Here is a 24970-nt window from a genome sequence, read left to right on the forward strand (position 1 = left end):
GCCAATTAACGGCCAGCCAGTGTGAAAGGCACATTAAGAGCCTCGGTGCTGCCAGGGTGGGGGTAGGAGGCGCATGAACACTGAAGTGTGCACATGCACGGGGAAGTGCACATTGACAACTCCCTGAATACACAGAGCTGCCTCAGGGAGCTGAAGATTTTAAAATGAAAAGTAAACTTTTTACATATGATATAGTCATGTCCCTGCGTGACACAGTCACACGAAGAGGGACAGTAAAAAAGGATATTAAAAATTGTTTAATTTTTTTTAGCATTGGAAACCTCACCCCACCCCTGGATGCGGTTTTGTTAAAAATGCAAAGGCTGCCTGGCCTATTCACCCGCCCGCCAACTGAACGGCTGAGCGGGCAGCAAAATATGAAACTTAATTAATTACTTAAGGGCCTTAAGAGGCCTTTTAATTGTTGGCAGGCGCGCTGCTGCCATTTGTGCGTGCCCGCTGACTGAAAGGTCGTGACAGTGCATGATGATGTTGGGATGCTCGCCCGACATCATCGCGCACTATTCCACTCCTGTTCAGGTCGGGCACACACCTGCCCGCAGGACAAAAAATTCTGCCCAGGGTGTTCTGTGTTCAATCAGGAACCCACCATGTGCACTTCTACAACACATTGTCCAAGGTTCCTTTTATTACGGCACCATGTTCAACTCAACAATGCAAAATTAGGAAGATATACAATTTCCACATAAGCATCACGAGGAGAATTGAGAGACATCTGCCCTCAAAACATCCTTATTAGTCCAAAACAATGGTTCCTTCTTGCTGAAAATTGTGAAAGGATTGCAAATTATGTGTACAACATTTGTTGGGTCAACTTATGTCAATGATTGCACTGTTGATGTTTATTTTTTCATGATGTCAATGTTACAAAGAAGAAAGCAAATAAATGTCATCAGTTTGTGCTGTAGAAGAGGTGTAATTGTAGAAGATGAAGCTCCTGGCACAGACCCTCAGATGTTGTAAATGGGCAAATTGAATAATCAGAAGCAGACAGGGTCTTAAAATTGATTTTGATTAATGATAGCAAGTGGCTTTTCCTACAATAGTACTGAAAAATTTAAATTTTACCTTTGATGAACTGTACTTAAATATGCAGCTTCTGCCATTGTCAGACTTTCCTATTCATTCTATAGGAACTTCTTAGAATGTCACAAAAATCAAAGCAACAGCTTTGTATTTCAGACAGAATACAATAGATTACATAATTATTTCATGTTGTAATCATTCCTAGCGGGTGGGGGGGTGGGGTTGTGGAATTGAAAAGCAGAGAAGTCTTGTTACAGTTATATAGAATCTTGGTTAGACCAAATTCAGAGTACTGTGCACAGTTCTGGTCTCCATATTATACAAAGGATGTAGAGGCATTGGAAAATGTGCAAAAAAGACTAACAAGGTTGATACCAGAACTGAGGGGTTATAGCTATCAGGAAAGATTGAACAGATCATCATCCATAAAAGAAAAGACTGAGGTGTACCCCTGATAGAAATCTATAAGAGATTAATAGGGCTTTATAGGCTAGGCATGGAAAAAAATGGGTGGAATTTAATGCCCTCCCCTGTGGTTGGTTTGCTGGCAGGGGGCATTTAATCAGGCAGGAGGGTGGCAAGAGGGAACCCCGCCTCCACCCCAATTAAGAATGCGGCAGGAAGACTCTTGGATTGACTTCCCACCCCACTGCCAATTGAGATCTTTATATGGGCCATTAATGCAGCTGTGGAGCACACCGTGTGGGGTGCATGACAAGCAAACCAGTGCAGGGTTGCTTGTAGACTCCTGGAAGAGGCGGTGGTCCTTTGTTCATTGGCATTCAGTGCCTGATTAAGGAAACCAGCATTGGGAAGGGGGGATGGGGTGGAAACCTGCTGCTGATCACCCCTTCCACATTGTGACACCGGTCCCACCATGTGGTCTGACACCCAGTGACAATACTAGGCTGTGGGTGCCAGCAGCAGCCACCACCTCCCCGGTGGCATGGCGCTGCTGCTCAATAGGGCTGCCAGACTCTGATTTGCCGACAGCTCTCGGCAGGCAGGACTGCTACCTCTGGAATGACGGATCCTGGGGTAGGCCTGATGATGTCCTGTTAAGTGCCCGAGTGGCACATAATAGGATGGGACTTCCCTAAAAGTTGCGACACAGGGCTCTCTCTGGCTATTCAGCCAGCGGGCAAGAGCCCCATCGCCTCTATTAAATACCAACCGACATTTCCACTAGTGGGTGAGACCAAAACTAGAGATTATAAGTGTAAGACAGCCACTAATAAATCACGTAAGAAATTCAGGAGAAACCTCTTTACCTAACGAGTGGTGGAATATAAAATGCAATAGTTGAGGCAAATAGCATTTAAGGCTAAATTATATAAACAAATGAAGGGATAAAGGAATAGGATGATATGCTGGAGCACTCTTCATCTAACTCTAGGAGAAGGCTCATGTGGAGCATAAACACTGGCATTAATCCATTGGACCAAATAGTCTGTTTCTGTGCTGTTGCCTTGATGTAACCCTATGTAATATGATTTGCATATCATAGTTTCATAGCCTCAACTAGTCACAATCAATTGCATTTATTGTAGAAACACCTTAGGCCAGAATTTTATGCTCCCCCGCGCACTACAACTGGTGAATTTTTAGGTGGGTGGGGCGGGGTCAAGGGGGCAATGTTAAATTGCAGGGATGGGATTCCCTCCGAGTTCCCACCCGCCCTGGCCTTGCAGCAATTTTACACTGGGGCTCCACCCTTACTCTAAGTGAGGCCCAATCAGATTGGCTGACAGCTCTCCAAGGCGGGATTTTCCCCCGTGTGAGAGGCAGAAGTCCTGCCGACTATCAATCAACACTTATTTGAGCCAAGTCCCTACCATCCTAAAAGCTCAGGCCTTAATCTTTATCTTTGTAGCTAAACTAGTCTTTCAGAATTGAAAGTTGATGTCACCTAGCTCCCACTGCTTTATTTAATCTTTTCAACATTGGTGATGTCCTGCAGCATGCCCCTTGGCTTTGGAGCACTTTTCCAAATTACCGGAGATATATAAGTTGCAGTTGGCTTTGGATGCCTACACCTACGTTTTACAAAAAAGAATGCTTCTGCTTCATCACTATATGCCCAATACTGGGCCACATTTGGCCTTAAATTTAAATTTAGTGGGTTAAATACGTATCATTGCACACAGTACTAACAATGTGTTCATGTTCCAAGTACTTCATTCTTGGTCTCATTTTATTCTATGATACTTAACATTGTTGCTGAGTCATACTTTGAGAATAGTGGGGGGTGGGGGGGAAGGGTTCGGGGGGTGTGTGCATGTGTGTGAGGTGAACTCAATAATACGCCACAAGTCAAATATATTCTGAAGAACTTACTGAGTAAAATGAATGATTAATTATAAAAACAGTAGGTCACAGACTGTATTATAATAAGCTTTTGTGCACTAAATGGACTTAAGGGTTAAAGAAAACTTACAGCATTCAATGGGGTTGGAAGCAACCTGTAGTGAGAGAGCCCTGCCATTAGCTTGAGGAATGTGTACCCGGAAAACAAGCCTCACTCTGGTGTTCTTTCTGCCAATATCCGTCTCCCCTTTCCTCAATTCGATGTCAGCATTTCTCAGCTTCAAGATCCCAGCACAGTCAATCCTATTAAAAAAAAGGATATTGGGCTACATGGCGTGAAAATACAATTAATTCATTTGCCAGAGTCATTTTATATCTATGCAAGGTGTCTGCACCAAATAAACCTGCAAATTCACAGCACATTGGAGATTGTGAACAGATTAATTGTCAACGAGATGACCATGCACTGGCCTGCATTTCACCTATCCAAAAATAAACCATTTAGAGGCTGCTCATTCATTATTAACTGCACCGAACTTAATGGCCTGGAGATTCCATTAAGCTGTGCTGTTTTCATCCAGCAAAATTCACCCGAAATCAGCAAAACCAGTTCAAAAGATCAAAGAATTTCAAGTACAAATTAACTCCAACACAAATCAAGTTTTGGCGATCTTTTGCATTGTTTTAAAGAAATGTTGGTCTAGATGTTGGCCCGCCCACAAGACTGACCACGCCACCCCATATGGAATTAATCATCATGCCATGTATTTGCTAATTCCACGCATTGGTGAATCTTTGAGGAGGCTCTTAAAATTAAGCCGTAAAGCGCTAGAGCAGCAATAGGTATGTACCTTTAAAAGCTTTCAAAACTTAAAAATATATACTAATTTACTAAGAAACAGGCTACTGCACAGAAATGAAACCAGTAAATGGCTCTCTGTAGCTTTTTAAAGTAATTTTCAATTATTTAAATTCAGATTACTCACAGATGGTCTAGATGGTTTTATCAAGAATGTTTATGTTTGTGATAAACCCAGGGGGAATTTTACAGCCCCATTGCAGCAGGGGCAGGATGGTAAAATGTGCCGAGCCATTCAAAGGTCCATTGGCTTCGGCGGGACTGTAAAATCTCACCAGCGTAGAATCCTGCCCACGGTTTCAGTTGTATTATTCAAACTGCACCAGGTTACCACTCAAATATATCAAGGGCTATTTTCTAAAGCAAGAATAAAATGTCCTAAAATGCTGCTGGATTGTACTGATTCATTGGCGATTTTATGCTTGATAAAATGGAAATAGTCTACGCACAAATTTGAACAAAAAAGTTCAATTCAGAAATCTAGTGCAATTTTAAGTGCAATTTATGCCCCAATCACCAATTGCACCCAAAGCTGAAGATCTGCTCCAATATAATTATCATGTGATTAAGGATGAACAGGTGAGTACAACGCTTTGCGATGACAAACCTATCATAAGTTCGTACTCTTTCCTGCTTTGTCTGTTTTTATGCAATTATGCATGGTGTGGGTAAAGGATGATCTGGCAGAACATCCTGAACTGAAATGTATTCAATGGTTTTATGCTCTCATTTTCAATCAATTGCATTATGGATCGACATCTAATCTGTGTAAAGTTCAAATTCGTCAATGTGTTGGTGCCTCACAATGCTCAAATGCATCACCAAAATCAAGATCGGTGCTCAGTGTACAAAATATTGGTGAGTTTGATGTGTGTGATGTGGTCATTTTCTTAACTCAAAGGAACAGGAAATAATAAAACAGTGATATAAAATATCCCATGACACTACTCAAAAATAAGATGCTTTCCCACTCTGCTGCCAGCATTCCTCCCTCAACTAATATCATCAAAATCAGGTTATTAGTTGCTCATGCATTTGCTGTTTGTACAACCTTGCTTTGCACATATTGGCTGCTGCTTTGGCCAATTTAATAACAGCAAAAGAACAATACAAAAAAGATCCATTAGTTGTAAAGCACATTGGCACATTCTGAAGACATGAATGGTGTATTCTAAATGCAAGTTCTATCTTTCTTTACTGCAGGTTTGTCTATTAACTATTATAAAAGCTAATTAAATGTAAATAACCATCAAAAACAAGAAATGCTGGGCTGAATTATATGAGGTGCCGGACTCCCTGCTCCCTCAGCTTCAAAAGTCGGGGACTGTATGCGAAGGAGAATGCCGGCTGCCCTGCAGCCATTTGGCCTTGAATAGACAGGAAGCAGGATTTCCCTCAGGGTCAGCAAGTCTTGCCTCAGAGAGCTGCCAGTCCAGTACTTCAGGACAAAGGTGTGTGGCGTTAGGTCAGAATTTGGGTCAAGCATGTTTGAGGTTCCCAACAGGTGCCAGGTTGGCAGGCCCCGACGATGGGGTTGGGGGCTGAGGTTTGAGAGGCCAATGGGGGGAGAACAACCTGGGTGGGGGTGGTGAGTTGGGGGGGTATAAAACTGAGGGGCCCTCCAATGGGTCCAGTCAGCCGCTTAAGGAGGGACCATATCTGCCACCTGCTCGCACAGGGAAACCTGCCGGGCTAGCCATTTGGCATTGGCCTGTTCTGCTGCCAATTAAATCCTAGCAGCAGCAGTATGAGGCTCTTAAGTGGGAATTAATTGCTCACTTAAGGTCCTCAATTGGTTGACTGGTAGGCCCAACTGCTGGGAAAATTGTGTTGGTGGCAAGGGCAGGCAGCTAGGCAGTGGGCTGGCCATGCACTAGGCTTAATGAGACACACACCTGCAGTAACCCTCAAACCCACCAGTGGGGGAGTACAAAATCCTGCCTATTAACTCTGTTTCTCTCTCCACAGATGTTGCCTGCCCTGCTAAGTGTTTCCCAGCATTTTATGTTACCATAAATAACAGGAAGGTTCGAAATACAGTACAGTTTGATGCTGAGATGGTTAGGCTGCCGAAAGGGTAAGCATCATTAGGTTAAATGGTCTCTTCTTCCCCATGACTTTTCTTATGTTCTCATTAAGGAAAGATTATTTGACTGGGAACTACAATGTGTCAAATCCTTCATAATTTTGGTACCAATAACATACTATGTTTTTTTCAACAGGAAATGCAATTAACACAAGTAAATGAAAGCAGAATCTTCTCTTTTTCTCCAGGGCAAGGTGGCCTACCTAATGGCCCAGATTATTCTTCTTTGGGGTAAATTTTCAACTTGTTGCCTGGGTAACTGGTGTTGCAGATTGGCCGCCACTTATAGAAAGGGCTCGAATTTCATTTCCATTATTTCTAGTGGAAATGAAAGGCAGGCAAATTCTATAAAGAACAACTGATCCACAAAACCACTTTTATGGCTGGGAAGGAATTTTGAAAAGAAGGACATGGATCTTCATTGGGTTTGTCAACTGTCTCCCAGGGAACTCCTTCATTATCATGCACTCTGTGCCCGATAGAGGGACTCAGCATCGGGATGAACTGGCTGCTGAAAGCCACCGCCTGTCCTTGCCTCCAACCTCCGTCCCCCTCACGGATTCTTGCAATCCCCATCCTGCCTTCACTCATCGTTGGTCTGAATTCCCTATGCAATCCTGGGCCTCTGGTGCATTGCCTACAGCTGCCACCACTCTCGGTGGCACTCACAACAATAAGGAGGTGGCAGCTCTTAGCGGGTGAGACTTCCCCAGCTGGGGTCCCGAATCCCAGGGAAAGCCCAACGGTGGCCAGTTAAATGATTGAAGGACACTTAATACTGTTAGGCCTCCCCAACAGAACTGATGTGGGTTCCCCACCAGCTCTTTGACCAATGGACAAGACCCTGTTGGGCCAATTAACTCCCGTCCCATGAAGCTATTAGAGTGTTGTAAAAATGCAACTGGTTCACCAATGTTCATTAGGGAAGGAAATGTGGTGTCTTTACATAGTCTGGCCTAAATGTACCCTTAGAAGTGGCCTATCAAGCCACTCAGTAGGCCAACTAGGGTTGGGCAATAAATGTCAATCTTGATAATGACCCCCATATCACAAGAACGAAAAACAGCCTCAATGACTCATCATAAACTGGATGATTCATATTTAGATTGTTGAAAACTTTGTGGAAAAATGATCCAAAATGAATCAGAAGAAAATGTTAACAACTGCTCTTAATCTCTAATAGGCATTAAGTGTTTGGTAGCAGCATTAAACACTCGTACCACCATGGCACTAGGCCAGTGTATTCAAGCAGTAAAATTGCTTCATGCAAAGAGATTTAGTCCCTCTAGAGATTTCTCTTCTCCCCATGAGGAGAAATGAAAAACTGCACTTGAACTTGGTGAAAGCAATCCACATTTGGAGCTGGGATTTAGAATTCTTGTGGCACAAGCAATTTCAGAGGGTCCTTCAAAATTCTTTGCAACTACTTAGAAAGCCAAAGGTTCTGCTCTTAATTCAAATTAGCCACAAGTGAGCAGTCTTTTAAAATTAACATTTAAAACTCTCATAGCTAACTCAGTACAAACCTAAAACTGTTCTGGTCTATGTTCATGGGACAGAGCATCTCTTAATTCATTCTATTGAATAAAGTCTTAACTGGCAAAGTGGAAATATCGATACCTCCATCTCTATCAACCCAAGCAATTTCCCCATCTCTGCTGCTTGTCATTCAGAAACTTTCCAGCATCATTTCACCTAATTATGTCTAATGAGAGGAGATCATCATTATATAAATTGACTCATCATTACAAGGAAATTACTTCTTAGCATGATTGATTCAATTGAAATATCAAGAGGTTTGCAAATAAATAAAATGCCGAAATATGCAAACTAACAATTTTCACAGCAATCTTAGTTTTCATTGATTTAACTTTGGTGGAAAATCAGCACTTTTTATGATCCTCATGCAGGTTGATGGTTCTGTTCTTCATGCTTCACAAATGCTCAGCAATAATATCCAATGCTCCCTAATACTTTGCACTCTTTTTCTTCTGCCTTTAGGAAAGCAAATTTCGCCATCCAAAAATATTGTTATGAAACCAGAGCAAGCATGACAAACTGCTTTACTACCACATTTTACTGAACAGTCCATCAGCAAAACCAGACTGATTTACAACCAACCTCATCCATGAAAATTAAAAGCAGATTGATGGGAAGGCATGAAGTATTCCCGATAAGATTCTTGCAACAGGTAGGTGAACCAGGTTTCAAAATGTGCCTTTCTAAACATAGGATGTGAACCAGCAAAAACACATAGGCTGGAATTTTATGCGGATGCAGGGAGCTCCAAAATAGCAGCACTGAATGGTATCAAATCAGTATTATGTAGTGCTTGACATCACAATCTCCATATATCGAAGAAAGCTCCACGTGTGACTGCTAAGTGCTCATTAAAATGGTTCAACAGTGGAGCCAGCACCAAAAATGTGACCACACACTGCAGGCACTATTTTGGAGGGGGTACAGCACATGTAAAGTGGTATCATCTTCACATGCCGCAACTGTCTGCACTTCCACTTAGAAGCAGAGCAGCTGGACATGTGCAATCACGCGGCCAATTAGATATGCAAAGGCAAGGGCCCCAAGAGGATGGGCAGGAAGTCCCTGGTCCCACCATTACTTTACAGGGTTGAAGGTCTGACAAATTTAAATGGCACCCAGACAAGCATCCACTCCTAGCCATCCTGTAGCATTAGTCTGGCTGTTTGTAATCTCCCCTGCCCATCCCCTCCAACTGTCATCTCCCCTGGATCTCTGGAACTGGAAGCCATCACCCTCCCTCAGTCACATTTGACCTTCCCTCCATCATCCCTCACTCAATCACCCTTGCCCTGCCTTCAGTAGCACTCAACCCACGCCTCCTCATCACCCTTGATTAGCTGTCATTCACCCTAGAGCTTCATATCATCACCATCAGTGAGTTCTCATTACCCTCAACCTGTCATCCATCATCTTCAACACTCGCTCTATCATACTTAACCTGCCCACTGTTACCCTCAACTCTCAGAATGTCACCATAAACCTTTCTTGTATAACTCTTGATTTCCCCATTATCATGCTTCACTTACTGTCTGTAAACATTGACCTTCCCTCTGTAGTCCAGCCTCCTCCCTGTCCCCCATTAGCCTTCGTTGGGCTGACACCTCCCTCCGTCAGCCATGTCCAAATCAGTGCCCCCATCAACTGAAGCTTTTGCACCATGAAGTGGGGTTTCACACAATTTATTATGATAGTCAGTGCACTGCAAACAATTGCTCCCTCACTGAATATGCATGATCCAATGCTGTATAATGTAACACCCTCACCCACATAGCACGAGCCACGCTGATCAGGAGGTCCCAGCTTTGATTCACAGTCTATGCTGAACTTGCTGATCATAACATGGGAAACAGTTATTACAATTAGCTTCAACACCCTGGGCTAGGTAAGGGTTCCTGTTCCTGATCACAAACCAATGGCCCCTTCAGAAGCACATACTCAGATGTCAGATAAAGACAGAATTCAGCTCAAATGGGATATCATCCATGACTGAAAAACACTATTCACTATCTAGGAACACATTTTAAGACAGGCCCTTTGGGTGAAGTTCCAGAGGTCTGAAATAATCAATACAGAGAAGGAAGACTTTTATAAAAGTCTATACTGGCATCAACTCTTTGTCTGTGTTGGGAAGCAACAATCTGCAAATTCATTTTTATTTTCCAATGGCTTGCCAGTTTGCTGGGAGATGACAGGAGGGTGTGGTGCAATGTATAATGCCCCTAATAATAGTAACCAGCACAGATGCAAACTTGGTCACTAGGGAACATCTGCCTGCTGTGACAGATACTCTTTCACAAGATTATGTCATTTATGTCTGTGAAGGTAGTAATAAAGGAGATGCTGTTGCTCTAGGTGAGGAGGGTGTATAAATTATAGTACTGCAATCCAAGATAGTATGAATAAAGGCAACTGTTACCTTACCCATGAATTAAATGCTATAATAGAAATCAGTTTGTGTAGACCAGCGATTATTCATGCCACTCTCAAATCCAACCCCTTAAAAATTACTCATAATACACAGAAATACTGAAGACCTCACCAGTATTTGCTCTTTTGCTGACAGGTTCTCTGCACTGCCAAAAATAACTTTCTTGCTAAAGAAACCTTTCTTTTGTCAAGGCCGATTTTTTTCAAAGTAAATTCAAAGTAAACCAAAAGTAACATACTAAAAAAAAATCTGTGATGTTATTGACCTCAATTATTTTCTGTCTCTGGTTGTCCTTACAACAGGTTTGGCCTCATTAATTTATATCTTTTGAGTGGCTGTTTTAACAAAACCAGGAAAATCTAAAACCTAGAAAGATATTTAGGATCTTTCCACCTACCCCCCCCCCCCACCCCCACCACCACTCCCCACCGCCCCAGACAGCAGTATAGATGAAATAACTCACAAGCAAGAGATCCCACCTCAGGCAACAAATCCAGATCAGATAGGATGGCAAAGCTGGAATATGACAAGACTTATATCAAGCAACCTCCTATTTCATCCACCTTGGTGCTTCTAAATATCTGCTACAAGCTTTGACATCAGACCAATGATTATAACATTTAAAAATATTGTTGGCACCCTGTAATTAGAGCTAAGTGAAAGATGTTAAGCACTTGACCAATGTAGCTCTAGCTTTGCCATGCTCAAAATGCTTGCAGGAGTTATATGACAGATTACTTTGGTGCCACGTCGCTGTGTTGTGGTGGTGCTGGGTTGCAACTTGTTGGCCTGTATTAGTGCTGAGACTAAAAAATAAAATCCACTAGCGTGCCACATGGCACCTTTATAAATAAAGAGATAGCGATCCTTTTGGCTATTCATAATAGGCCATGTTTTGAGATTAATACTAAATCCAATCTAAACACCTTTTCCAGTACAATCTAAACTTCTCAGTCTCTCACATAAAAGAAAGAACTTGCATTTACATGGCATTACTCTCTCTATATTACCACAGTTCAAAAGTACATTGTTGGCTGTAAAATGCTTTGGGGCATTTTGAAGCTGTGAAAGGTGCTATAGAAATATGAGTTATTTCATTCTTTCTTTCTTTCTTTCAGTGCTTGACTCTTGACAGCCAACTAAAGCAAATACCAGAGGAAATAATTCAGATACTTCAATTTGCCAATTTTATAAAAAGCAGTTGTGGTAATCCAACCTAGAATTTTATTGTGTGCCTGCCATATCCATTCAGGGGGAAAATTAACTCCAGGCATTTTAAACAGGAAATTCCCGACAACTGTCATTCACATTTCCATTGGTGGGCAGCAATAGCTGGCTGCATGACAAATAGTGAAGCCATGGTCTCCTTTGTTTAATGAGGAGATTCTTCATGATACCAAAGTGCTTTCCACAAAAAGATGACAATTTTATTTTTAATGATATGACAAACAATTACCGTGGCTTCAGGCCAAAAGCTCATTTGCTTCCTAAATATTTAGGTTTTCTGTTATAATAATCCACATGCTACTAAAAAAGCAGAAACTTCATCAGCTTAACAACAAAAATTATTGCAGCAGGTTTCTGTGGCAGACTCACCATCAGCACTTCTATGCTCCTTCCAAACAGTTAAAAAAAATTAATGTAAATTATGAACATCCTGTAAGCAGTTATTATTTTCATATTACTGTTTATTTGGGGAGAGAGTTGAAATATTTCAGTTTAAATTATGAGTTTACATGAGCCAAGCAAGGGGGACAGACTGGGGTTTCAGAGTCCAACAGTCTGATGCAACTGAATCAACATCAGTTGATACTGTCATTAGCCCAGGGATTTCCATTACAACTGTGTATGTTAATTCAGCCCCCTCACACCGATGCACGCGGCAAAACCTCTAAGCCAGTTTTCTCAATGAGATCATCAAGCCACACTGTTAAAACAAAATGATATCAAAATGAATCATAATTAATTAATTTGGTTTTTAAAAGCACTGCCTAATCTGGCATTAAATTTAGAGAGAAAAGTCGCAGGATCAATTCCGAGTTGCTGAGTTAGTTGATCTCAGCTTCTGCACCTTTGGGCAAGGGAAGAGGAAAGAAAATCAGACAAATGTGTGTCTGCTTGGACCTTGTGACAAATGGGATTGGAGGTCACCTGCAACCCATTGCACAGTCAAATTGTTTCCTGGCACTTGGGTGGCAATATTTGAAGCCAATAGAGAATAATATCGTGGGGTGTGTTAAACCATCATTCCATCTAATCCCATGGGTTTCTTAAGGATCAGCGCTGGGACCACTGCAACATCAGAATGAAGATTGCTCCATTTCGGGGGAGTTTCTCCCGAGGTGGGCGCAGCGAGCCAGGAAATTTCCCAACTCATGCTGCCTGCCTTGGGAGTGAATATCTGGGCGTTAAGAGTATTGCTTGGAATTCTGGTCACCATATTATAAAAAGTATATAGAGGCACTGGAGAGGATGTAGAGCATATTTACAAGGATGGTACTAGCAATGCATGTGTATACAGATCAAGAAAGAATTGACAGGCTGATCTCTTTTCACTTGAGAAAGGAACGCTGAGGGGTAAATTAATTGAAATTTTTTAAAATATGAAAGGTTTTGATAGAATGGATACAGCGAAATTTTTTTTCTTGTGGGGAAGAGCATAACTAGAGACCTTTTAATGTAAGATAGTCACCAAGAAATCCAATAAGGACTTTAGAAGAAACTTCCTTGCCCAAATTATTGAAGGAATGGGGAACTCGCTGCCACAGGGAGTTGCTGAAGCGAATGGTATAGATGCATTTAAGAAGAAATTAAACAAACATGTGAAGGAGAAAGGAATAGGTGATTGTGATGGTAGCTATAAATAAGAAAAGATGGGAGGAGGCTCAAGTGGAGCAGAAACAACGACATGGACTGGTTAGGCCGAATGGCCTGTTCTAAGCTGTATATCCTATGTAATCCTATCTTCTGAAATAGGTTAAAATCAGCCTCTTTTCTTTCTAGGCTGTGGCTTGATACCAAAGGACTGCTGAAGCTTGCCGAATCAAACCACAGCAATAGCTAGCACTTGCAGGAGACATGGGAGAAAATGAAAATAAATTGTTCATAATGAATCACTAATAGAAGCTGTTTACAGTCTCCATTTTCTATTAGAAAATATGGTATTGAAAACCTTTATCAAATTTCTTATCTTATTGTACGAACATGAAATTTCACACATCAGCTAGATAGCTAGAGATAAGAACTCGAGCTATAGATTGAATCAGGCAATCAGCCTCAGGATGTGTTTATAATATTGAAGTTCATCTCTGGGGAGAAGTGCTTTGAAACTACCCAGAGAAGACAGTATCCCACTACTTGGATTAAACATCACTCCACTTGCAAGTACCATGTTTGCAAACTGTCAAGAGGGGTCTCCTAAATCCTCTTGGAACTTTATAATCTCACCTGGAGTTAATTTAAATCAGTAGACTCTGCAAATACTGCCACCCTATCTAAAATTCCAATTTTAACCAGCACAAAGCTCTTTCCTGGGTATCATAACTGGAGTTACAACTAGTCATTGTAAAGGTGGTGCTGCATGGTGGAAATTGGTAGCTTCTGATCTCAGTATTTATCCAGGATCAGATTGTAAACTTGGCTAGTTCAACCATCCCCACCTCGAGTACCCAATCCTCTGAGCCAGGATTTCCTGTCCAAGGGTGACTGGAAAGCATTCCAGTTTGCTCCTTAAATCAAAATGTTCACCAATTCTGCTAGTAAATGATCAGGTGCAATTGCTTCTAACCTGCTTCTACCGGTCCTAAAAATAAATCCAGTATTATTCTCTGTCGCCTATCCTTAAATCCTTAATTTGAGCAACATGACTATTTTTGATAGTTACAGAATACAGCCAAAAGCCTACAAAAGAGATATTGTCTTTTCCAGCTGTTGCCTGTAACCCTGATTGAAAACATTCTTTGTTCAGAACTAGTGTCAAATACAACCAGGTTCTATTTACCAGCCAGAGATTTGCAGATGGGAGAATAGAAAGCAAATCAGATTGTAAAGAAACTCACTAATTCATTTCCTAAAAATAACTATTCCCTTCCCTCATGCTAAAGGATATCTTTCTCATAAATATGACCCTAATTTGTTTCAATTTAATTTTGAATCATTAAGCACATTAATAGCATACAGCCTGATCTGGCCAGTTTACATGGTTATTCAAGGTCAGGTTCTGTGACAGATTCAGTAGCATGTCTATTGTAAACCACATGCTGTCATAGGAACAGGGTCTAGTTGCTGGATGGGAAGGACATGAAAAGCAGCTGCCTCCAGTTCAAAGTGATATTGTGTTTGTTTACATTAAAAAGCACACTTTAGACATCCAAAAACAGAAAATTCTTATTATATACAAGAAAGATAAAGTATTTTTGAGTATTGCTGAGAAAAGACATTTTTGTTGAAGCTTTTCATCTTGCACGCATCAGGACAATGCACAAGAATGCCAAATGTAAAGGGTACAACAATTTACACTGTATGAGAAGAGAGTGTTAATTGGTTTGCAAGTAAGCACGATTGGTAGAGGTGTTGCATTGGAGAATGTACCAGTTGATGGTGACTGACAGTTGACTGCCAAGCATTGTTTGAAATTTAAACTAGGAAGCTTGACAGTGATTTAAATTTCAAACAGTGCTTGGCAGTTAACAGTCAGTCACCATCAACTGATGCATTCTCCATGGCAACGCTGCTTTCAATCAGAGTCCACTTCACAACCAATTAGCACTCTCTTCTCACAATATAAATTGTTGTTCCCTTTACATTTGATATTCTTGTGAATTGTCCTGATGAGTGTAAGATGAAAGCTTTGGCAAAAAAACGTCTTTTTTCAGCAATACTCAAGTTCTGTACTGCCAAACGACTAGTGCTTTTCTTGGTCAACTTGACATCTACCACATGTAAAAACTCATCACTCTGCTTAACAGCCCCTGAACCAAACAATTGAGAAATCTACAGAAGCAGAGCTTCTATTTGACCAATAGGGACTGTGCATTCTTTATACATGAACCCAGCAGTTACTTGAACCAAGAAATTTAAGTGTATTTGGCAAGAACTGATGTTTATGAACTCTAATTTGTGAATGTATACTGCTGACGTGTAATCAACTAAAATTATGGCACATACAGTACAAGAAAGCTGGTTAGCTTTTCACCCTTTATCCCTCGATTCTGCCCAGTTGTGAACATGTCCATAAGTCATTCCGGAGTGGACCTGCCAAAGGACATAATTGAGTACTGCAGGAAAGAATGTACCAGTATTCCTCAGTCTAGTCCACAAAGCATCTTCTGTGCTGTGCAAAGCAGCTCAGTGCAGCTACTTTGACCCAAGAGCTGAAGCTACTCCAAGTTCAGCACCCACAACTGGAAGCAAGCAGGCAGGAAATGACAGTTTACAAGTTACTGCTTCATAGCATAAGATAAACACTCACAATTTGCATTACCTTCATTGTGGAAAAAATATGGTCTGTAATTTTATTAAAACAGTAACTCAAAGTGATTTCCAACAAATGTTCTATTTGGCTGTTATAAGCTAAATTTGGACTTGGATTACTCCATGCAGGAGAGGCAATAGAAAACATTTCAGAGTTTGCAAGTTGCCCCATTATAAGCCACACCTAATATTATCTTACCATATTTTAAAAACTTTTAATTCAATTTCAAATATAGCAGCGGGAAAGTGTTTACATGTTAATCCTTGGTACTACATGTAACCAAAGGAATGGAAAAGTAGGGAGCCTAGATGGCAACTCTACGAGACTTTAATCTGTGACTAGCAATTTAGGATAGTGGCAATAATAGACAATGTTCACTTTTAGCAATGACAGGCAGAGGCCTGGAGGCCTTTTCATCTGACAAGTACTTGAACAGGTGCTTAAATTCTGGAGCATAAAATTTAGTGCCAGTGGCTATAATGGTAAAGGCAAAACTCAAACTATTTTGTACATGTATCGAAATATAACAATTCAACTAGCACCACAGTACTTTCCTTCAGTGTTTATTTAATGTGAAAATGAATGGAGAAACCAAAAACAATTACATTTATATAGTATCTTTAACATAGACAAAATATCCCAAAGTGTTTCACAGAGGCATCATTAAAAAAATGGTGAACAAAGAGGTACTAGGAAGTGTGACCAAACGCTTGGTGAAACAAAAAGGGCTTTAAGGAGGGTCTCACATAATGAGATAGAGGTGGAAGATCCGCATGGGTCAAGACTTCAATAATGCAAGGAAGAGGAACTTGGCTCCACTTTTAACATTTTGGCAGGAGGTCAGAAACCGTGTTTTACTCTGAGATTAAACAGCCATCTTGGAGCCCAAATTGGTCACAAGGTTCCAATCTACCAATCTCAATAATGCCACTGTGCTGAGGGTTTCTATTTGAGTAATTTATGCGTTATCCATTTACTGATGGCTCTGGTTAGTTTAATTATTTCTCTTTGAGTTTTTATCACGTGTGTAGATGCATTGCTCTCAAATCCTGTGCTTGCATTGTCGACTTGTGAGAATGAGAACAAATCCAAACAAAATGCAGTAAAAGTTTGGATTGGACCAAATTTTAATGCTGCTCTTTCATTTTTAATTTGCATACAAATATGTTGCAAGTGCAGTGAAGTAATAATTTGAAGTTCAGAAGAATACATATCCTTGATTAGATATATTAATCCAAAAAGTTCTTGGGCAAAACAATTCTCTTTCAATTTATATTTTTGGTGAATTCATGTTCTTAATAAGGAAGGAGATATCAGTAGTGAGGAATGGAATATTTTCCCATTTTTAGTCCCTAAAAACCTCCATTGAGTGCTCCCAGGTCAAGCATAGCATGGACCATGTTAAAAGTAAAGACCCTGTATTATACACAACAATTCACCTCAGTCCTAATCTCAGAAAAAAATCTCCTTACTGCATCAGCATGAAATGTATTCTTTCAGGTTAGCAGTGCAGTAACAGAAGTGCATTATTTTTAATAAATTGATTAGTGCATTTTGGTGAAACGTCATTAACAGGTTAAACAAGTTAATAGTTTTGTTAACATAGTGAACAGAGACAATCACCCAAAAGTGTGTAAAAATTCATTCAATGTAGTACAAAGTGAAACTGTGTTGAAACTAATAGATATGGTTCATGTTGGATCTTTTCAACCAACAAACAAGAGGCTTTCATTTTATCAGTCTCTGCTGGATTCATGTCAAAATCTCAAATGTAAAGGCATTGTGCTCACCATAATAGTAGCAGATTAGTCCTGTTTATGAATAAATACTTGATAAAATATAAATAAAATAATATTCTTACGCTGCTTTCATGTTGTTCTCTGGCAGAAGCGGGATTTCTAAAACCTTGGTATTTCCACAGATTTTTTCATAGCTGGTGGTTGAGACTGTCTTGCCGGTGATGCGATGGACTTGATAGAAAGCATGTGGTCTCAGTAGCCGCTCATCTGCTGTTCCAATAAATATGTGCAGGCTTAAAGGCTTGTTTTCCATGTAGCCATGGAGCTGGCAAAAGACAAGACAACTTATATGAAAGCTCTCAAGACAAGGCTTACATTAAATTATTTTAGGGTGCTTCATATATAGGTAAAGATAGGCTGTAACAGCTTTAAATCATGGTTTAATAAGCACTGCTAAGCTTGTTATTACTTTTAAAATAACAGGGACTTTCTCAATTAGCTTATATAGTCTTTATTTAAACACCATCACAAACAGAATGTGCACACCATGTTCTTGCATGTCATAGCCTCCTTAAATTACTAATGTGGTGTATTTAATAAAATGCCCTTAAATGCTTCAGTACATGTTGTTATTAATGGAGTCACTGCCAAACCTTGCAGCACTTTCAAAAGCTGCAGTCACCTTCACACTAAAGGCATTGAATGTTGTTCTACATTTTGCATTCTGATGCCCACTGGTCTCACATGGAAATTGCTTTCAGACACACCCAACCACCGGCAGAATGCAGTTAAATAGAGGGGCATCGGTCAACAAAATAAACACTTTCAATATCCTTTTAGGTTACAGCAAATACGGGCAAATATCCGGATTTGTTTTCATATGTCGTTTCAATTTATTTAGGTAGCTCTAGGGCATGAGGATCAAATTCAAACTTTGAACACTCAGGAGTTCAGCTGCAATCCAGATGGTCAAATCTGAATAGATTGTATTTCTGGTGTTTCAAACTTTGATTTAACAGACCTGAAGACATAGAGGAAAATACAAAACCAATCTAAGGCTCAGCTTCACAGCATCTGCATAAATCTGAAGCAAAAGTTAAGTTTTCCCTGCACATTTCCTCTATCAATGCCATAGAATGCTATAGCACAGAAACAGGCCACTCAGTCCATCACATTTGTATTGATGAGTTTGTCCTCATGAGCCGCAAAATGTAATCCACTCTGTTGCTTGTACTCCATATCCCTTAAGCTACTATCAAATTTCCTTTCAAAATAGGGGCTTCTTTGAAACAACAATTTGTGGCAACCTCTAACTATTCTATTAAATCAATCTTTTCCCCAACTCACCTGTTCTTTTTAAGCTATTATTGATGTGATATCTAATATAATCAGAATCTGCCATTTATGTCTTTCTTTAAATCCATTCTCAGGCTATCGTCATAGCCGGCATTTATTGTCCATCCTTAAGTTGCCCTGAGTCTGCTGGGGCTGATTGGCTTTTATTGTAGTTGTTGCAGTGGCTTACTTGGCCATTTCAGTAAGCAGTTAAGATTCAACCACATTGCTATGGAACTGAGGTCACATGTAGGCCAAACTGGGTAAGGACAGCTAGTATCCTTCCCCAAGGGACTTCACTGAACCAGTCAGCTTCATACAAAAGTCTGACAGCTTTATGGTCACATTTACAGATATTAACTTTTCATTTCAAGGTTTATTTTTTAAAACTGAATTAAAATTCTCAAACTACTATAGTGGGATTTTAAATGATGTTTACATAAGAACATAAGAAATAGGAACAGGATTAGACCGTTCAGCCCCTTGAGCCTGCTCTGCCATTCAATAAGATCATGGCTGATCTTCTTCTGTTTCGATTTCCACATTGCCATCTAACACCAATAACCTTTGATCCCCTTGACTGACAGGAATCTATTTACCTCTGCCTTAAAAATATTCAATGACCCCGCCTCCACCACCTTCTGAGGCAAAGAATTCCAAAGTCGCACAACCATCAGAGAAAAGATGTCTCCTGATCTCTGTCCTAAAAGGGCGACCCCTAATTTTAAATCATTGCCTCCTGGTTCTGGGCTCACCCTCAAGAGGAAACATCCTTTCAATGTCCACCTTGTCAAGACCATTCAGGATCTTATATACTTCAACAAATCACTCCTCACTCTTCTAAACTCCAGTGGAAACAAGCCCAGTCTGTCCAACCTTTCCTCATAAGACAACCCACTCATTCCAGGTATCAATCTAGTAAAACTCCTTTGAATTGCCTCCAATGCAATTACATCCTTCCTTAAAAAAGGAGACCAAAACTGCACACAGTATTCGAGGTGCGGTCTCACCAAAGCCCTGTATAACTGAAGCTAACATTTTTACTTTTATGTTCAATCCCTCTCATAATAAAGGATAGTATTCCATTAAACCTTCTTAATTACTTGCTGTACCTGCATATAAACCTTTTGCGACTCATGCACTAGAGCACTTAGATCACTCTGCACCTCAGAATTGTGCAGCTGCTCTCCATTTAATTAATACTCTGCTTTTTTGTTCTTCCTGACAAAGTGAACAACTTCACATTTTCCAACATTAAACTCCATTTTCCAGATCTTTGCTCACTCACTCAGCCTATCTATATCTATCTGCAACCTCCTCATGGCCTCTTCACAACGTACTTTTCTATCTACCTTTGTGTCATCTGCAAATTTAGCTACCATATTTTCATTCCCCTCATCTAAGTCATTGATGTAAATTATAAAAAGTTGAGGCCCCAGTACAGACCCCTGTGGGACTCCACTCGTCACATCCTGTCAATCTGAAAAAGACCTATTTATGTATACTCTCTGCCTTCTGCCAGCCAGCCACTCTTCTATCCATACTAATATGTTACCCCATACACCATGCACTTTTAATTTCCATAATAATCTTTGATGTAGCACCTTATCAATTGCCTTATGGAAATCATTATGTAAGCAACAGTCTCCTATTTATCCATTGCGCATGTTATTCCTTCAAAAACCTCCAATAAATTGGTTAAACGTGATTTTCCTTTCATAAAACCATGCTGATTCTTCCCGAATTCCTTGAGCTCTTCTAAGTGTCCAGCTATAACCTCCTTAATGATTGATACTAATAACTTCCGCACAATAGACATCAAGCAAACTGGCATATTGTTTCCTGTTTTCTGCCTCCCTCCCTTCTTGAATAGAGTGGTTATATTTGCTACTTTCCAATCTGATGGAACCTTTCCAGAATCTAGCGAATTCTGGAAAATTAACACCAGCGCATCAAATACCTCATTAGCCACCTCTTTTAAGACCCTAGGATGAGTCCATCAGGACCCGGAGACTTGCCAGCCCGCAGGTCCATCAATTTGCTCAGTATTGTTTTCCTCTTGATTTCAATTTCACCAAGTTCCTCTCTCCCGTTCACCTCCTGGTTTGCAGCTAAAACTGGAATGTTTTTTGTATCCTCTATAATGAACACAAATTTTAATTTGCTGACATATTCCATTCAGTTTTGTCACTATATTGGGATGAAAATCACAACTTCGTAGTGTTCAGCTATACATCAAATTATCAAGGTAAATATGGGCATAATTTTTTAAGTTCATACTGTTGGTGAGAAACCTTGCCCATTGGTAGCGTGCATCACACCGTTAATGTTTGGAAAATTAGGGGAAGTATACACTCAAGGATTCCAATATGTGCTATTAATTGTGCAAACATATAGAAAGCAAAGAGCATTTCAGAACAGCACTTCCAATTTTAGCTGACTTTGATCCCATGTGTTGGCATACACCAGTTTGATTATAAAAATAGAACCTAGGAACTATTCAAGTGATTTTAGACATGCAACACTTTCCTAAAGACTCTTCTTGAGGGCTCCCAATTCATTTCTGATGGTAACGAATAGCGATGATGATTGCTGTTATGATAAAAGCTGGGTTGCTACACCCATCCGCCACCAAACTGAAAATCAGCAGGTATTAAATGTGGACAGCTCAAATAAAAATGTAAAAGCCTGCAGTGAATGCTGCTCAGATTCTGCCGAGATGGTCACACATTCCTTCTTTTAACAATAACGAAGTTTGTTCTGACTATACACTATTGAGATCACCATCCTGACTTGGAACTAGATCACTGTTTCTTCCCTGTCACAGAGCCAAAATCCTGGAACTTCCTTCCTAACAGCACTGTGGGTGTACCTACACCACATGGACTGCAGCAGTTCAAGAAAGCAGCTCACCACCAAGAGCAACTAGAGATGGGAATGCTCACATCCCATGAAAGGATAAAAAGAAACTATTAGTCAAAGCCCTACTCATATGATGCATATTGTTTTTACTATCTTAGGGCCTAACATCTGATTTCCCTCAGGGCTTAACAAAATAAATTGGATCATTACAGTAGAGATCAAGAAAATGTTCATAAATTTATATTAAAGTTCAGCCAGTTTAGAAAACATTGGTGAAATGTTTAAAAGTAAATACAGCATGAATGGGAATACTGAGGAAAACAAAAGGTTACATTCTGCTATAGATAACTGGTGAGGCTATTTTGGGACTGCTCTATGTCTTCAAAGGCTTACTAATTTATCGGGGAATTTTCAGAGAAGAGGGACTAGATTAATTCTGAACTTGTTTTCACTGGAAAGAACAGGAATTAGAGGAACACGAACCAAGTTTTTAAAAGGCTGAGGAGCATAGATGATGCAAAGACGGTGAAGCCTGAATATTCGTGCAGATGGAGAGGTCCCTGGCTTAGCCAAAATGGTGCCAGAAGTCTGAAACCTGAAGTCCTGCCCCCAAACCTGGCCCCCAACATTTTTGCAGGGGGCAGGCAAACAAGAGTGGGTTGGACTTTGCACATCTGTGGTTCACAGAGGCAGCTTCACATGTTAAAACGTAGCTGCCTTTAGCAGATCCAATTTTCGCTAGTGGAATGTCCAAAATATATCTTGTGCAGTTTAGACCTATCAATAGAAGGTCTAAACTTACAGGAATTCTTTTCAGAGGTGATATACCCCTTTGGAGAGGTAAGGTACACTTTTGGTTAGATCCAGGGACACCTTTGGGAGAGGTGAGGTGCCCTTTGGAAGAGGTAAGATGCCCTTTGGGAAAATCCTTTTGGGATTGTTAAAATTAGACACGAATGTGCATAAAAAGTGGACAAGCTCATTGGAACTGTCAAGTTCATTGGAACTGTCAAGGGAGGTGCCAAGGGAGCTACGAGTGAAACTAGGTCAAGAAGCTGTCAAAGAAGTTGTCAAGGCATTTAAATCTCTTGTCTTTTAAGTATCTGAAAAAAATCAGCACTTACTATTTTGTTCTGTCAGTTGACATAAGCTTGAGAGTTATCGTTATAGGATTAGTGCTGCATGACTGATTTCACAACTTAAAATTATCACAGTGGGGTGTCTGTCAGTTCACAGTTTGATTGACAGCTCCAAGTGTTTAGAAAGCCTTTGAAGTGGGACTATGAATACAAATCCTTTTTGTAATAAAGGTGGTTGCAGGAATTTAAATGTAGTTAATGGGTATTTATCAATGAGTGTGTTTTCTTTAAATAGCGAATTCATCAACAGATGCTTAGGGTGGAATTTTGCGGCCTCATCACGACAATGCTGGAAAATGTGGCAAGCCTTCCAGAAGTCCATTGACTTCGGCGGGACTATAAAATCCCGCCGGCGTAAAATTGTGTCTCTAGAAATTTATTTTATCTCCCCTCTCCCCACAGTGGATACTGGGTAAGTTGAAATAGAGGACACAAGGGCAAAGGGTGGTTGGTGGGGAGCATGGGTTGGAATGAGTTGGTACCAAGTTGGCATAGGGGATATAAAGTGCCATGGTGGTGAGTGGAGTAGCATATGTTGGCATGGAGGGTATGAGGGGCCATGGGGGGGTGGGTTGGGAAGGGGACATAGATTGGCATGGAGGGTATGAGAGGCCATGGGGGTGAGTGGGGCTTGAGGTGGAATGGGTTGCCATGGGGCATGGGGAGTGAATGGGGGGAGGGGGGAAACTATAGGGCTATTTTTGGTTTCATTGGTTTTTTTTGCAGCAGGGACAACACTGAAGATGGGTTTCCACCCAGCCTGCCTTCACACCCAGCAGCCTCTGTGCTCCCTCCGAACTGTTTCTGAGATCAGCGGGCACAAATCCCGTTACACCCTACCCCTACGCCTCGGGAATGAAAATCGGAACTTCCAGGGCTGGTTTTTCAGGAGTTGGGTTCACGTAGCTGGGAATTCTCCCAACTCTGCGCTCCTGAGCTGGAAGCAAAAATTTAGAACTGAGAACAGAATGGGAAGACACAGGTTTGACAGTAACATATTTAAGTTGAGGTTAAAGAACAGAGTCTGGAAATTCAAGTAATGCTTGTGCATCCCAAATCCTGGGGAGAGGTCACATAAACATTAGGGGCAGGTTTCCTGGAAGTACCCAATGCACGAAGCCAGAGTAATCTCAAGGTGGCATTCTGCCATTTCAGGATGAGGAGCTAGATGCCAGTTGAGCTGAAAGTGAAACGAAGCTTATATTTTGCTAACATTCTCACTCACACTATGGCAAGCAATCCCCCTGGAACCAACTGTCATTAGCTTTTTTTTAAACTCACAGCCTAGAATCAAATCAGTGCCTGCACTCAAGCTGCAGGTGTAGATGCAGCTTTGTCAATTAAGCTAAATCTAGTGGCATTTCACAAATAGTCCACAAATACCCCGAGACATATCCACAAACTGCTACCAGGACATGAGGAGGGCAGGCTGCCCCTCTTCCCTAGATGAGAATTGCCTGTCCAGCTCAAAAAGAGCAGGAAAGGGTGTATTTGTATTTTGCCTCACTTTCCGCCCCTTGCCCCCAGAATTTCTCTGTCATTGCACAGCAATAACATCACATAATTTCCTCCTAAGAGTTGAGGCCAGAATATTTTGTCCGTGGTAAAGAGAAGGCCAAGGTTGAATTTGGAGAGGTGAGTATACTCTGGAATTGTGCTCAACTATCTTTAGCAGGGAGTGATGACATGAGTCAAGGGGGTCAAGATCATGACAGAGTATGTTAGAATCATAGGGCAGAGTTTTATTACAATTGATCCACAGGCAGCTAGGAGGCTGATTGTCAAAGAGAGGGTTTTGCTGTGGCTCTTTAACCGAGCCACAGTATTAGCATCCTGCATCAAGGTTTCCTGACCAAAGAGAGTGGGTAGGATAACATGCCATGTCTGTCAAATTAAATTTCTAATTAAAGGGATCATGGAGGGGGTCAGAATGGCTCAACTATACATTGATTCCTGAGGGTTCAACAATCACCAAAATGGAGAGGAGACCTGGGAAGGCCCTAGGCCTCTCACTCTTACCTGGCAGCTGAATCTGAGGGTCTGCAGTGAGGTGATCTTTCCCAAGGACTGGGGGATGAGGTCAGCCTCTCCAATCAAGCAGGCATGCATGGAAGTGACCGAGGAACTGAGCAGCAGGAGTGCGGTCCTTCCAG

General features: G+C 40.9%; 1 protein-coding gene across 3 annotated transcripts in view; it reads right to left on the bottom strand.

Annotated features, from left to right (window-relative positions):
* nfatc2a (nuclear factor of activated T cells 2a) overlaps window positions 1-24970 on the bottom strand; it is a 174322-nt gene that overhangs the window by 92099 nt on the left and 57253 nt on the right. For all 3 annotated transcript variants that reach the window (XM_041204464.1, XM_041204463.1, XM_041204462.1), the window contains exons 4-5: window positions 17604-17806; window positions 3485-3657 (exon numbers count right to left, since the gene is read on the bottom strand). In XM_041204464.1, coding sequence (XP_041060398.1) covers window positions 3485-3657; window positions 17604-17806 — 376 coding nt within the window. The remainder of the gene's footprint in view (window positions 1-3484; window positions 3658-17603; window positions 17807-24970) is intronic.

Source organism: Carcharodon carcharias, chromosome 14 (assembly GCF_017639515.1).
Source record: "Carcharodon carcharias isolate sCarCar2 chromosome 14, sCarCar2.pri, whole genome shotgun sequence".
NCBI lineage: Eukaryota > Metazoa > Chordata > Chondrichthyes > Lamniformes > Lamnidae > Carcharodon > Carcharodon carcharias.